This window comes from Rhododendron vialii, chromosome 7a (genome assembly GCF_030253575.1).
Source record: "Rhododendron vialii isolate Sample 1 chromosome 7a, ASM3025357v1".
Lineage (NCBI taxonomy): Eukaryota > Viridiplantae > Streptophyta > Magnoliopsida > Ericales > Ericaceae > Rhododendron > Rhododendron vialii.
This window is the reverse complement of record NC_080563.1, coordinates 6,869,038-6,885,682: the sequence shown is the minus strand read 5'-3', so window position 1 is coordinate 6,885,682 and position 16,645 is coordinate 6,869,038. Positions and strand designations below refer to the sequence as shown.

General features: G+C 38.9%; 1 protein-coding gene and 1 pseudogene across 1 annotated transcript; one reads left to right on the top strand and one right to left on the bottom strand.

The window, feature by feature from the left end:
- The first annotated feature begins 686 nt into the window (after positions 1-686).
- LOC131332590 (uncharacterized) lies at positions 687-14,885 on the top strand. Its single transcript, XM_058366891.1, has 12 exons — positions 687-734; positions 1,013-1,079; positions 1,183-1,325; positions 4,995-5,123; positions 5,948-6,070; positions 8,098-8,289; positions 8,374-8,541; positions 8,732-9,112; positions 11,828-11,907; positions 12,189-12,549; positions 12,829-13,041; positions 14,384-14,885. The coding sequence occupies exons 1-12, from the start codon at positions 687-689 to the stop codon at positions 14,711-14,713; spliced, it is 2,235 nt and encodes a 744-aa protein (XP_058222874.1). The 3' UTR covers positions 14,714-14,885.
- Positions 13,364-13,480, bottom strand: LOC131334927 (small nucleolar RNA snoR100; annotated as a pseudogene).
- Positions 14,886-16,645: the final 1,760 nt, after the last annotated feature.

Sequence of the window (16,645 nt, the reverse complement as noted above, 5' to 3'; positions counted from 1 at the left end):
GATGTGTAGAGGTCCAAAACCTAACATTGTAACTTACTCGCTTTTGTTAGAGGGTTTCTTTTTAGTATGTTCCTGAAACACATGACATTCTTTTCTTTTCTTTTTTTGGCCATAGGTAGCGTTAGTACTTGGTGGTTAGATACTTTAGATTACAACGCAGGCTGACCATAAATCCATCTAGAACCTGAAATCTATATTTACTTAGGCCTACGCCCCGTCCCATGCCCGCTGGGCCAAGGCCAGTTGACTATCTCAGATATATTTGAGCACCATAATTTTTAATATAACTTTTTTCTTTTCAAAGCACTGAAAGGTAAACACTAAACAGTCACGATTACTATCAAAACAAGACCGGGTAAGGTTAGAAACGGGCCAGACCGGACAGGAGTTAGGGCCGCAAATGAGTCGAGTCGAGTCGAGTTTTGTCGAGCTCGGCAAAACGAGCCAAAATTTGAGCTCGAGTTCGTATCGAGCCTTAACGAATCGAGTTCAGTCATTTACTAAACAAACGTCTTTAATCAAGTCAAGCTTTTGTCGAACGATCCGAGCTCCACTTGTTAGTCTTTACTAAATGAGCCGAGCCGAGACAAGTGTTAACGTGCCGAGCTCGCGAACTGCTCGATCCATTTACAGCCCTTTCGGGTGAGGATCCGTTTCTTTATTTTCCCCTCCATCAGAGTCAATTGATGGTTCGACCGCAGAGAATAGCATCGCCAGTTGAGTCTCGTTTGAGAGTAGGCGGGAAGCCCCTCTCTCTCTCTCCACTGATTTACAGTCTCTCTCCCCTGCGTCCACTGATTCTTACAGTCCCTCCATTGATGGAGTCAACAAAGCACACATGCCTCAAAATTGAAATCCCAAACGCAGACCAGACCACCACCGACCCAATCTTTTTTTTAAACTTAAATAAGAACATTAGCAGAACGGATAAAAGAAAAATAACATTAGTGGCAAAGTCATTTTTTGCACATCGTCGTTGTGGAGGCATCAAAATTAACCCAATCTTTGTCAGGGCCACCCGGTTCCCCTCTGCTTCGACCTCTCCATCTCCGACGGCCTCCACGCCTGGACCCTCAACGGTACCGCGAATACCCTCTCTCCCTCTCTCTCTCTCTCTAAATTTCGTGTTTAATTTTGATGCGATTTGGCTTGATTAAGCCCACGTCGTTTGATATTGTTCAGTTGCTGAGGACGAGGTTAGGGAGAGAGCCTCTCAGTGGGACCAACCCGCCTCCGAATTCATCGAGTTGGCCGAGAGGCACCTAGGGTTTCAACAGCCGGGATCGGTTTATGGATTTACGGATGCCGGAAACGGGCACAGAAGCGTTAGGCCCCGTTCCGGATTAGAGAAAAAGTATTTTTTGCAAAAATATAATTTCAATCTAAAAAATTATGTATTTACGTAAATAATTTTTTATTAATATAAATTTTATTTAATAAATTTTATTGAGATTTTTGATACGTTACAAATAAAATTAAAAAATTATTTTTTATTTTCATTATATTTAAAAAAAATTAGAAAAAAGAAGTAATTCGGAACGGGGCCTTTTTAGTTCTCAATTTGATTATCTCGTGATGTGTGTTTGATAATGTAAATACTTGCGATTATTTGTTTGTATCTTAGTTGCACGAAGCAGTAGCGGGGAATGTACCAGTCCGTTTGGATGAAGGATTTGTTTTGGGTGAATATAAAATACGAGTGAATTTAAAGGTGAATATGTAATGAGAGATGATATGTTAAGAAGCGCGGTCCCACCGCTTAAGGAGGGTGGATTTATAATGAAGTGTTTGAATGATTTTTTTAGGATGAGGATATAATGAAATTAGATGTCAAATGACCGAATTGTCCCACTTTGATTTTTTAATGCTGCAAATTCATTTATTTCATACTTCCTCCGTTCCGTTCCAAAATGACTGACCTTTTTAGAAAAGCGTATCATTTTCAATTGCTTATATCTTTTAACATGAGTATTAAAAAATATGCAATATGGATCTTGTTTGATAGATTTTAATTAGTTCTATTAAACAAAGTTTTCAAAATCACATAAAACTTTATAAATCGAAAAATATAAGTATTTTAAAATGACATGAAATCTTAAAAAGACCACTCATTTTGGAATCGGATGGATTATTATTTAGAATAAATTGATATTTATAATTAATTTTATGATAAAAAAATAATTTTACTTTAGTATACAAATGTTGCAAATCATGTTTTTTATTAGAAAAAAAAAATGCTTTTCCAAAAAAAATTAAAATTAAAAAACGTAATTGTAAGGGAGTAAAAATGTATGCGGTAGCCGGTAGGAAAAAGGAATACTGTTTTGTTGACTACAAGTGCCATTAAAAACGTATATATATGTGTGTGTATTCCCCAACCCTTCCTCAATCCCACTCGTCACCCTCTCAGATCTCGTGTGCCGCCGACCTCTGCAACCCCGTCGTCTTCTCCGTCTGCCCGCCGCCGCCTATCATCTCTCTGCCTAGTTTTCCGGCTGTAAGTCTCTCTCTCTTGTTCTAAAAATCGGTTTTAATCACCGATTAATGGGGCGATTAATCGGATTTATGGGCTCTCCGATCAGATTAATGCTTATGCGTTTGAACTAGGCTGTCTAGAGATTAATCGGGGTTCGGTGGCGATTAGTCGGTGATTAGCCAGCCGGCGTCTAGTCGGCGATTAGTGGATTAAAATGTTAATCGGCCATTAGCGGCTATTCGTCCATTAATCGAGATAAAATCTGTAATTTCGGAAATTGAAGGAGTGTAACTGTTGCGGTAATAAAGTTGAAGGGCTTGTTATGTAATTTTAGTACTACTCACGAGTACCAGTTGGCGGGCTTCGAGATATCCCGGAGTAAAACACGATCGCCGCCTGTGAAACCCTACGACCGATCTCGGAGACTCGGAGTCGTCTCTCTCTCTGCGCCTGTCATCGCCGTCTGTCTCCGGTTGTCCTCTCTCTCTCTCTCTCTCTCTCTCTCTCTCTCTCTCTCTCTCTCTCTCTCATCTATAATACTCTTAATACGAACTCATTCTCATGCATCCACTAGGTCCAGAAGTTTCTTCCTTGGACTAGTATATATAATTTCTGAAAATTTGTTTCTCAAGGTGTAATACGTTTTTTTTTCTTTTCACAGTCTCTCCTTTTTATTTTTATTTATTTATTTATTTTTCTGGGTTCTAAAAGCAGAGGAAGACCCATATACATATTGACATGTTTATTCAGATTATTCTGGACCTATATCCTATTTCCAATATTCTATCTTACACTAAATGTTTTGAGCTATTTGCAAGACATTAATTAAAGTTATTGGCATGTCGACTTTTTTACATCTGATTGTTAGAGTCTTAGAGAGGCTTTAGCATGAACATTTGAGCTCCTTCCTCTAAGCACCTATCGATATAGGTTAACATTCAATATCCGATAGCGAAAGAGAACTAGGAAATTTTTTGGGAGAGAAGATATATTACATTAACTAGGAAATTTGTGATTATTAATGGTAGGGAGATTGAAGAATATTTTAAAAAAAACCCCAACCAATTGCTAAAAGGTGATTAATGGCTGATTAATAGGTCTCGAAGGTGGTCGACTGCCTGCCTAGCGCCGAGTGATTTTTAGAACATTGCTCTCTCTCCGTTGTTACAAATCCATATGGGGAGATGAAGAGAGGAAGACACCTCACCTGGATTTGTGAAGGCAAAATCGTCCCAAAACACCCGGATTAGCCAACGACAAGGGTACCCCCATCGTTACCAAATCCACCTTCGGGTGGATTACAAATCCAGCTCGAGCCTAATCAGGGGCAAATCCGAGTGGGGGGTTTTTGCAGCCAAACACCGGAGATGAGGAGGAGGGGGAGATGAAATCAGGGCGCTTGGCAAATCCGGCATCCAAACAGGCCGGTAGGGTTGGGAGCGTGAAAGGAGCTTGTACATATATTACGAAAGACGATAATGTAGCATAAAATATTCACTTTAGAATTAAAATTATTTTAGAGAGTAAAAATAAGGGCAAGTCCACCGTAAGTGTAAAAAATGGGCTAGTGTTACAATATATGGTTTTTTTTCTTCAAGGTACCATGACTTGGGCTAGATATATCATATATGAGTTCATTGAAGACCAATTAATAAATCGTTGTTTATCTACATAAAGAGCGTACAAAAGCTTCCATGTTCGTAAGGAGCGGGCTCCCGTTAAGCTCTTTAGTTGGGAGCAAGCTCTCAAGGTGGGAGTGTCACCACTTTAGGAGCTCCTGCTACTAAGGTTTGTATGTAGGTTAGTCTTTATGGGGTTTGTTGATGAAGTATTAGTTTTGTTGTTCACTGGATTTTGTTGCATGTAACTTACCTTATACTTGTATTTGGTGAAAATTCTTAATCCGTGTTTTTTAAATTTGGTCCAACAGTTCTTGGAATTTCAAGTTTGTGAATCATGTTACCTTAATTGGGCTTTATTAAGTTTCTTTTGGTAAACAAAGGGGTTATGTACGTGTTTGTCTGGACTCTGGACTGCCAATTTTTTTTTACTCTGAAGCCCCAATGATTAGGTTCCATAACAAAGATTGAATCATTGAACACAAATATGACATAATAACACGCAAATATAAAGGGAATAATACGAGGCAAACAAGGTTAAATGTAGTTTGGCCTCTAATAACCATAGCTGAAGGTGAAAATGCGTACTTTGTGTCTATAGAATTAGGGCTTGCAGTATATTGGTAAACATGAAGTTCATGTCAAATTAGTATCCTTTACCTTTAGTGGTTTAAATGTGGCTATGGGACAATAATTAGACTAGAATTAGTTTGTTAAACAACAGAAACATGTATGCAATTTATGAGTATCTTTGCCTTGGATTGTCATAAGGTCCCTTATGGACAAATTATGTTTCCATCATTGAGCTCAATGAAGATTGTTAATGTTGGAAGACTTTGATTTCTTTTGTTGCTCATAAATGCTAATTATAGTTTCACTCATTGTGTAATTTTATGCAGTTGTCATGGTCATTTGAGAAGGAAGGGACTAAGCTAGAATGGCGATGGAAATGTAAGCCTTCACCCAATGATAAGGAAACTACAGCGGGAATCTTGGACTTTGTCATGGACGCAAACGTGCGACTAAGTGTAAGATTATGCATAGTTCTCAACCTCTCCCAAGTTTTTCATCAATGCATTTGCTGTATTTGGTTTTCTCGATTTTATTCCAGCTGCTTTACATCCATCCAAATAGTTGTGAATGTCTGAAGGAAAGATATGCTTGTGAACTTTGTTGTCTTCTAGCAGCTCTTAACTTTTTGGACTTGGCATCCTAGCTAAACTGGGCTTCCCCATGTTTTGTTTTGTAGTTGTAGACTTGTAGTTACTCCACTGAAACTGCAAAATTGTGCCCGTGGTGCCATGTTGTCTTGGCAACCAGTCATAAAAGAGTGCTTAGATACATATCAGGCTTTTGACCCAAACCTTTGATGAGGAATGGAATTTTTCGGTCCCACTACCCTTGAAGACCTTTACATTGAGCCTGGCTTGCACTAAAACTAATCAGTCTTGGGTGGGCCATAATGCAGGAGCCTGGTATTGCTACTCTTTAGGACAAAGTCACAAGGCTTGGTTTAGTTTGGGTTCATTGTAGCTACATTACATGTATACTTGCGCGTGTTCGTGTGTGCGTGAATGCACGTATGTATCATTTCTGGGTCCAATGAAATTCAACCTATTTGTCATGGTATGATTTTCTAATTTGGAATCTGAACTTAACGTCGTGTTTTCGTTACTTCTGGAATCTGAATCCTATTTATTGCTGTGTCGATGCTTGTTCAATGGAACTTTGGAAATACTTATTTGATGTTTCTACTTCTTTATTGGTTCTTTTGTGTAATTTCCTTTCCAGTTTGGGTAAATATGGTGTTGCATTCTGCCTTGATCTGATTATTCCTGTCCAATATGTATAGGATGAAGTTGTATGGAAAACACAATCATTCAACAAGCCAAGAGTAGAAGCTGAGAAGTGTTTAGCACAAAGTGAGAGATTCAGCAATGAGAAGACAGAGTTTGAAGATGCAATCTATGCGAAGGTGTGTGGTCTACACTAACCCACATTCTTTTCGACCTTTCATGTGCTTCCTGAAATTGGAGCATAAGTGGTATACTATGTCGGCTAGTATTTTTTTTTTTTTTGATGGGGTTATAAAGAAGAGGAGCAACAGCAGAAACAAGTAGGATCGGTATCACAAGTAATATATATTCTAGTTGAAGCACCACATGTTGGTGACTGGTTGTTTTCAAGGCTCAAGGGTAGTATATCTTTTGTTAGACTCATGTAGCCTAACTTTCAGATTCCTTCACCACCTCGAAACATAGAGCACACTGATGTTACTTAGGAATCTAATGTGTGTTTGTGTCTTTGTGAGAGGACTTTGAAGGCTTTCAACCCCGAAAGCATCTTCTGTTTTATTTACTGACAGAGGAATAGGATTTGGGCAACAAAACTAATAAAAGCAGTCCTGAAGAATCAAAATAAAGACAACGAAGAAGAAAGAACATTAGGACCATGCACAATAGGATAGAGTCATAGATGTCTCAGGGATGATCAAAGTAGCCCCTCACTTTCCTAACCAATGAGGTCTGCCGCAAAATAAAACCCAAAGGTGAAGTAGACATTCTCCATCCTCCTAAAACATCAAAAAGCTATGATATTTTCTCATCTATCCAATTTCATCTAGGATAGGTATGACAATTCACTGAAGGCGATACAAGTGCAATCATAGAGCAAAATTCAGGATGAACAGTGAGGCTTTAAAACAAAGTTGACGGAGAGGCCATACCTCCTCAGCCTGAGGTTCCTCTAACTGATCTGAAGTTGTTGCAGGCTCTCTCTCAATGTTGTCTTTCGGGGTTGAAGTTCATACCCCGGGATCAGGTTGATAAGGTAAAGCCTCAGTTTGCTTTGTCCCATTTGTAATGAGCCTCGAGCTAATTCACTCGATAAGTTTATTTTCTTAATGCTCCTATGGTTTTCCCATCTATCAAGACTCAACAGCATAATTTTTTTCCGTTCATATTGATGGTTTAAGTTTTTTGTGGTAGGCACAAAATGAAAGACTTGGATGATTCTAGGAAAGAGAGAAAGAATCCAGTTGGTAAGAAGGAAAAAGAAAAGCTATCGACATGGTAGTTCAAATGAGGATGACCTTGAAAGAATAGGAAAATGATCTAGAAATAAAAAGAAGTGGTATTCTTCAGATGAGTGCTCTTCATACTCTACCGGAAAAGAAAGTCAGAGCGGCTTTGACCAAGATGAAAAGAAACGTAGGAATAAGAAAAAAGCGAATAAATGATATGGGGATTCCTTGGAAGATGAAGCTAGAGACCAGTCAAAGAAGAAGTCAAGAAATAGGTGAAAGGATTACTCATCTGAAGACTCTTTGTCTGATTCTGATGATGAACAGAAGGATAGCCGCAGTGGTAGAGAAGATAAGCATCCGAAAGGAAGTAAAACCCATGGAAGGAAGAAGGGTAGTCAAAGAGGGAGTGAAATAGAGTATATGGGAGATGACTTGACTTGTATTCACTTTTCTTGTAGTAGCAATACTGTGAGAAAGGAAATGGGATTAGAGTGGATACTTAGAGTATATGGGAGATGACTTGACTTGTACTCACTTTTCTTGTAGTAGCAATACTGTGAGAAAGGAAATGGGATTAGAGTGGATGCTTAGACCGAGAGACAACATTGAGAGAGAGCCTGCAACAACTTCAGATCAGCTAGAGGAACCTCAGGCTGAGGAGGTATGCCCTCTCCGTCAACGTTGTTTTAAAGCCTCACTGTTCATCCTAAATTTTGCTCTATGATTGCACTTGAATCACCTTCAGTAAATTGTGGATAGAGGAGAAAATATCATAGCTTTTGATGTTTTAGGAGGATGGAGAATGTCTACTTCGCCTTTGGGTTTTATTTTGCGGCAGACCTCATTGGTTAGGAAAGTGAGGGGCTACTTTGATCATCCCTATTCAGCCAGCCTTTTCTTTTGTCTTTTGCTATTTCCCATACAAGTGCACACGCTGATTCTTTGTGACTTAAACAATTTTTTGCTTATTGGGGCAGATAAAGAGAGAACATTCCAGAGAATTGAATCCATATTTGAAGAATAATGGATCTGGTTATCCAGAAGTTGAAGACGGGAAAAAGGCTAGGGTGTCGTCTTCTGTTGTTGGAGACGGGGGTGCCAGCTGGAGATTAAAAGCCTTGAAGCGTGCTCAAGAGCAGGCAGCCCGCGAAGGACAGAATTTGAAGGAGGTAAGATCTTGTATATATTGGACTTAAAAAAGTTAGCATATCTAAGCATTTACCAATTTTATGCGATCCATTTAAATTGTATAGGTTGTGGAAGAGCGGTGGGGATCAGTGGGTCAGCTAGCGGTTTCTGTGGCATCTTGTAAAGCTGCTTCATCTCATGCTCACCTCCATGCCATACACAATAGAAAGAGGGGCTTACCAGGGGAACACCAAACAGTTGTGGATGATCACAATGAAAAGATACCTGGCAAGGTACTTAGATCTTAATGAAGTTATGCTGCTAACAGCTTTGGCATATACATTGGCCAAGTGCGTTTCATTGTGTTTAGCATAATCGTCTAATCTTGGTTCTTTAAGTTGATATTCTTTGGGGTTTTTTTTTTTTATTTGGGTACAAAGATATTTTCTTCCTTTTAACTTGCATTTTGTAACTTATATGTAGAATACTGACCGAGAAAGCATGCGGGATGTGTCTTGCCAACGTTCGGAGATGAAAGTGCCTAAACTTTTTGATTCTTTATCTTGGGGCAAGCAGAAAAGGCAAACTATGTCCTCTAAGGATTCCGGCCTTATCTCTAGTACATTGTCAAGCTTAAATAGGTTTGCAAATGATGGAAGCTTTATGCATGAAGTTACTTGTCAGAAGGATGATGAACCTGGTGGTTCTGTTGGCTCTCCGAACAGAGAGAGAAAGGTAGAGTCAGAGTCGGTACCTAGTGCATCTTTTACAGTTGTTAATGAGGGATTGAGTGCAAACCAATTGGCTGCAAAAGCTTTGCAACTTCGTTTGAAAGGAAAGCATGAAGAAGCTGAAAAACTTATGGTGAGACAAAACACTTCTTTTTCTTTTTTCAGTATTTTTTTTTGGGGCTTTTTACCTCTAGGTCCATAAAATAGAAAGTAATTCCCACCATGTCTCCTTTAATTAATGAAACACTGAAACCTACGAAAGTGCCTGAAACCCTAAATCTTGTAAGTGCCTAACCCCTAGGGCACCCTATAAAAGTGCCTAAACCCTAGGGTACCCTATAAAAATGCCTAAACTCCTAGGGTACCTTATGAAAGTGCCTAAACCGCTAAAACCCTATAATAGGAAAATGCATCCTAAAATCCTTATGAAATTGCCTAAACCTAAACCTAAATCCTAGGGTTCTATGAAAGCGCCTAAACCTAAACCTAAACCCTAGGGTACCCTAAGATTTTAGGGTAACCAAGGGTACTAGAGGGCCCCTAAAAACCTAGGATACCCTATAACCCTAGGGTGACACTTCCATTAATGGTAAATGTATTTTTGTAGAAGTGGACCTAGTGGTAATTAATGTTGTGTTTGGATGAGTTTTTGAGAAATTTTTTATGGGAGTAATGATTGGAAGTAGGGGTAATGAGTGTTTTTTGAGTTGGAATTTTTTTTCAAATCTTGATCCAAACAAGGCATAAGTATTCCATCTCTCCTTAATGGAAATTAAGTTTCACTTTTCTGTACTAGAGGTAAAAATCTCCCTTTTTTTGTCACTTGGTATCCGGCCCCAATGAACCGACTAATGTGGGGAATCAACCCCACCATCCACTAGCAGTGGCCCAATTAAAGCAAAGAAAAAGCGCCGTATGGACTGGCCCAACACAGGAATTGATAGCTTGCATTAACTTTTTTTCAATTCCACAGTCTCTTATTGTTTCTGCATGTGCGTCTATGTTTTCTGCTGTTTGTCTTTTTCTTTTCTCTGTAGGGAATAGCGGAATTAGGCTATAATATGCTATGGGCTTTGACTTTTGAGTGTTGTTAGGGCATGGAGTATGCTTTTATCTGAAGCAAGAGCCATGTTGGTTTGTTTTCTGGTGTTATAGAGTCGATATTAGGTTTTTAGCTCTTTTCAAGTTTGGACATGTTAACAGCCCTTGATTACTTTTAAGTTTTAAACACCAGAAAAGACTAAGTAGCGCTAAGAGCTTTCTTGTTGCCTTACCTGCGTTAGGAGAGGAGTGAACGGAGGAAAGAGAGTTGTATCAAAGACTTTATCTTAGCATACAAGACAGAGTTCCCTTAGCCGTGCAGTGAGCGGTACTCCATCCACAGTGCTGTCTACGGATCCTTTCCCGGATTCGGTTTCGTATTAGTCTCCCTAGTGGTTAGTCACAAGCTCCCTGCCCTTTTGATAGCTTATAGCAGAAGTAAGAAGACAGCTGATAATGTATCCTTCTGTACCTCTTGGAACATTACGGCTAGAATTTTTTATTCAGTCTTAAGTTTGACTGATTTTTAGTAGAGCAACGCTTCGCTGACTTTTTTGTTCACAACTGCTAACTAGTGCGTTACTGCTCACACTGGGTGTGTCTTTCTCGTTGAGCTGCATCATTTGTTTTAGGTGTAAATTTGTGAGGCAGTATGATTGTAGGAGCTATCCCAGCAAAAAAACTGCTGCTTGAAATCCAGACTGTCTCCAATGGAATCTTTCCCTTTTGTGTGATTTTCGCTAGGTGCACGCGTTGGCAAGCCTATGTGACACCTCAATTTATGTGGGGAATCAAGCCAAACTTACGTTTTTTATGTTCTAGCAATGAAGCACAGACTCTTCCCTGCTGTCGTTACAGTATCTGACATGTGTTATAGACTACAAAATTTCGAACACGACAGGGTTAGCATGGGGACATGCCACGTGGAGTCTTGTAATGATCATTATTTGTTAGACAAACTAGGGAACGGCTCATGTACTCCGGATGCATCTCAGACACCCTGGGGAAAATGATTGTTGTGTATTTCGCATGTTCTTTATTGGGTTATATTTTAGGTTGAAGGGGTTTGTTGATGATTAGTGAGTAAGTCAGTTGGTGTGTCTGTTAGTTTTTTAAAATTCCGTGTCTCTTGTTCGTACCTGTGTTTTGTGTGTGTTCTTTTAGCCAAAAAGCTGAATGCTTATCTCTTAGTTATCATTCAAGATAGTAACCTTTTTTCAGCTGATTTGGACGTGCTTTAGGAAGTTCTGTATTTTATTGGTTAAATCAGTTGCCGGTCAGTGTGGTCACTGTTAAAACTGGCAGAGTCTAACACTTAAAGAGTTTTAGTGGATAGTATTCGTCTAAGAATTGCAGTGATGCTGCGGCTTGTTTATTTCTTTCCTCATGGTAAAATTTATCCTTTTTTTGAAAGACAAGGAAACAACAAAGAATTAGAGGTATATGCTATGGCAATAAAGAGCATTGCACTAGTCTCTCTGTGGAAGCACGCCTTTGAACTTACATTATGCTGCACCGTCATTCTTGTGCGGAGATTAATTACATTGTGGTCTTTTTTTTTCTTTTTCTTTTTTCCCTTGTCTCTATTTCTTTAATTTTTTTTTGTTTTTATTTTGTTTTTGCTGCATCCTGTTTAATTTTTGTTTTTTTTTTGTGGTTTTTGCTGTGATGGGATTATGGCAATGTCGATCCTTATATTGCTTTGTTTCAATGTTCTTGGTGCGCCTGTTATAATAAGCCTGAGAAGCCTGAGTTTTCACCTTGATTGTTAATTGAAACTATGTTCCGATGAATTTTTTTTCTTCAGAAAGAAGCAGAAAATGTTAAAGCAAAGCACGTTGCTGAGGATGAATCCAGTAGGCCACCAAGTGAGAGAAACACAAGAAGGTAATCATGCATCTTAAAATAAATTTAAGTAACATTGTAGAGATAAGACACTTTCTTTGGTAGTTGTTTATTGACAAACTATTTACGCTTATCGAAATGTAACCTGATGAGCATGTTGTTTTACATTTTTCCTGAACTAAGGTTTTATACTTTGACCTGTAATTAATCTGCCAGTACACTTCCCTACTTGCCTTTTGTTTTTGAATTGTCATGTCTTTATATTTTTAATCTTCTGAGTAGACCTTGTCAGTCCTGATATTTCTTTCCTTTCGATGTTTCAGATATACAATGCATGACACATCTATTCGGCAAAGGAAGAAAGAGGATGATGCCGACATGCATCTTGCCCAAAAGATTGTACAAAACAAGAAGTTTAGTACATCTGCTCAAGCAGATGATGAATATGATTTTGATGATGGTCCAAGGAGAAAGGCGAAGAAAAAAGGGGGCACCGATCAGAAGTTAAATGAGAAGACTAATTTTTCAACGCGCATCTTAACTCAACAAGAGCGTTGCAAATTCTGCTTTGAGAACCCCAACAGGCCAAGACATCTTGTGGTTGCTATAGCCAATTTCACCTACCTCAATTTACCACACTTGCAGTCTGTTGCAGCGGGTCATTGCTGCATTTTAACATTGCAGGTGAGTTTTGGTGTGTTATCTTAGTATGCTTTTCATGACACCTTGATAAATCCGTCTCTTTTATCTAATGAAGGTTAATTCTTCGTTATTTTCATGTCACTGATATTGTTGTGGACTCAGCTTTGTTTGTACATATTGTACATATTTACATGGGTACTGCTATTGTTATTGTTGTAATAGATTCACTAATTTCATTCTCATTGAGTCACAGACAGACGCACAGCTTTTTTCTTCATTGTGGCTATTATGATTGATTTCCTAGTTATTATGTCTAAACAGCATGAATCAGCTACAAGGGCTGTGGACGATAATGTGTGGGACGAAATTCGCAACTTCAAGAAATGCCTTATCATGATGTTTGCAAAGCAAGAAAAGGATGTTGTGTTCCTTGAAACAGTCATGGGGTTGGCCCAGCAAAGGCGCCATTGTTTGGTTGAGTGCATTCCCTTGCCCCAGGACATTGCAAAACAGGCACCTCTCTATTTCAAAAAGGTGCGTTTTTTCTACTCTGTCTAGATTATTAGTTGATACTGTGTTTATTTCTGCTGAAACCACTTACCTTTGATGTCTTATATTCAATGGGTTTGATTCGCCTTCCCTTTCTCCTCTATATTCTGCAAGTTTTTCTGCATGTACCATTGGTTTTATTCTGCCATATTATTTGTTGTATTGAGACAGAAATACGTCTCAATACAACAACATAACCCATGTAGTCTCCAATCATTGGGGGAATGGGCGGGGAGGAGACAGATCTAACCTTTGGCAATATGCACAAAGTGGTTGCTCTCAGAATACCCAGTGGCCCCCCTATACCTGTTTTGCTGTGGAACCATGCCCCCGAATCAAAGCCAAATGGTATAAGAGAGGGCAGGCCTAGAGACCCAATTAGACCAATTCAATTTCTGTGCACATTACCATGCTTCCTTCATAGATAGTCTAGCTGACACCATTATGCTTGTTTTAAAAGTTTAAACCCAGAATCTTTCGTTTAGTTGCATGACTTTTAATGCTGCAGGTTGATCGGTGCCGAAATGGTAAATTGGGTGAAAATCCTACCACTCTAGGCAGCAAAGCCCCCTTGATTAGATTTCTACAGTAGCAAAAGAAAACACACACACACATAATGTAACCAACCCTATTTTCCTTTTTTTAAACCCTTTGTGACTTTGTCCATACATGTTACTCCCTCTGTCCCAAAATGGATGACAATTTCGCTACCTCAGATCTTTTAAAATTTTTTATCTGTCTTTTAATTTATAATGTTTTTATATGCTCTATGAATCTTGTTTGATAAATTCTCGGAAGGCATGTTTGCCGAAATTGTCATACATTGTGAGACGGATGGAGTATTTAGGAGAGAGTTGTGAGCTGAGTTAGTCTTCCATTCTCTAATGGCTTGCCATCTGGGGCTTTTGCTTTGTTGCTTTTCACAGCTTCAGTTTAGCATGCAGTTTAATATCTCATTGTCAATATGAAATGCTGCTACTCCTTGTGTACCATAGAGCTTATATATTCTCTTCCACTGTATTGAAATGTAGATGTTTACCCTTTACTTTTTGTACGAATCATTGGACACTGAAATAAAGATACCATGTGTTGCCATTTTTTGCCTCTATCCTGATAGAAAAATGCCAATCACACTCATCACCATTTGGAAAGTTTGGTTCATATATCACTATTGGTCTTTTACAGAGAGAGAACCCTTGGTGATTGGTTTAATCTTTTAAACCTTGAGCAGCATGGACAAAATTTTACATGTTTCTTGAGAACTCAACATCTGTAGTAATCTTCTTCTAGTATTTTCCTACTCACATGTCTGTTGAGTTTCCTTCAGGCAATTGATGAAGCTGAAGATGAATGGAGCCAGCACAATTCGAAGAAGCTCATTGATACAAGTCTACACGGGTTGCGTGGTTCTGTTCCCAAGGATTTTCCGTACTTCCATGTCGAATTTGGATTAAACAAGGGGTTTGTCCACGTGATTGACGATGAGCAGCAGTTCGAAGCCAACTTCGGACTCAATGTTATAAGGGGCATGCTGAAGTTGCCGGAAGAGGACATTTATGGTCGTAGGAAGCATGATTCACAGGAGACACAGAAGCAAGCTGTTTCGAGTTTTGCCCGAGATTGGGCGCCTTTTGATTGGACGAAACAGCTCGAGTGAACACCTGGATTTCACAACTAACTCACGTGAATTTCACGATATCGTTAGTTTACAGTCCCTGCAATTATTTAACCAAGTGATCATTAGTAATCAGATAGTACAGCGTACGTGCATGTGTTTATTACTACTACTTTATTGCTATATATTACAAAGACGAGTACGTTCCACTCCATACTCCATCTCTCCATACCCATCCAAGCTTAAAACTCTCTGCCAAGAAAGCGCCACTTTACGTTTGATCCTAGCTACGTGCCCGATAATCTGTGCAAAATTCATCTCGTACAACTTGCAACCTTGTAGGAAAAAAATAAAATAAAACACCTATGCGAAAATCGACTGTTGGAAATCAATTGCACTTGAATGAAATATGTACTATATTTTATGTGATGAGATTGACTGTTTAAATTTCTCATCTATTTTTCAAATGAACTACGATTTTTTCATGTAGTGTATATATTTTTATCCGAACAAGCTAACTAGAAAAAAAGTTTTTTGATGAACCCGCGGATTCAATATATAACCAAGGGTCATGTGCCCCCTGGATTTTTAAGTAAATATCATGAATTTCTATGTTGATTTCAGAAAGATACATATTTCTTTAAGCGGAACGGGGCTTAAGGTACAAAATCATTTACTATAGCTGGTAAAACTATATATTTCAAATCGGAAAAGTAGAAATAAAGAAGACATTATATATATAGACTTGCTAAAGCATCGACCAACTGTGGGTTCCGTAGTAGCGAACACTACATCTCTAGGTTGAATGGTGCCGCCATTAATCTTGTCCGACACTATCAAGGATATCTTGTTCCCTTTTCGCTCTACTGCCGCACCCCCGCCGCCGCCACTGCGACGAGGTGGTGGCGATACGGGCCCAGTGCTGAAGGGGAAGTTTGACTTAGCGTTATGATGGGGTAAGCCACTTGCATCTGAAGCCAAGCTTTCTGTTTTTGGATTATGAACATGATTATCGGGAGGGCATTACCATTGTCATTTTTTGGAAGTGGCATGGACATTTTTGTCCTCCTCACACAAATAAAGGGGTGGGATGAGATTCCTAATACCTCTAATTTGGGAGATTAGGGATCCAATGGGATTAACAATTCCACCCCTATTTTCGACACCAAACAAAAAGTTAAGGGGGCCCCATGGAATTATTAATCCAATTCCAATTTCCGAACCTCTTATCAAGGGCGCTGCTATTCGCAGCCCTCTATTTACTCCCATAGCCCGTTAAAAATTTCCAATTATACTCGACAGTTAGTTACTGAAATTGAGATATATTTTCAGCATCCAATTACCGAAATATAATATTTTTTTCAACAGATGTTTACCGAAAATGCATGTTCGGCAGTTGTTTACCGAAAGTTGAACATATTTTCGACATGTAGTTACCGAAATATAATCTTGTTTTCAACAGCAATTTACCGAAATGTTATTTATGATTTTCAACAACCATTTACCGAAATGTAGTGGGCTACGGGAGAAAATAAAGGGCTGCGAATAGCGACACCCCTTATCAAACATGGTTTTACCATGGACCTTTGTAGGGGTCTCAAAGAAACTGAGAAGTCCAAGCTTGATTCAGAGAGTCATGCTATACTTATAGCCAAAGAGTTCTTTCTGTTAGGAATTTGACCAAATCAATAAATGCAGAATGCACAAAGATAAAAACAAGAACACAAGACACAAATCTTTAGATGATTTTCCAAACAATTTGTTGAGTACATCCACTACTCGCACCAGCTTTTACCATAAGAGTGCAAGTTACATCTACATCTGTATATAGCAAGTATTTATAACCTGGGGTTTACATCACCAATTACTGTAGTATCCCTGTTTAGGTTTTGGGAGCGCTGCCCTCAGGGCCCACAAACCTTGAAGTGAAGCGCAACCCAAATCGAATCAAACTTCACAAGCCCAATGCTTTCC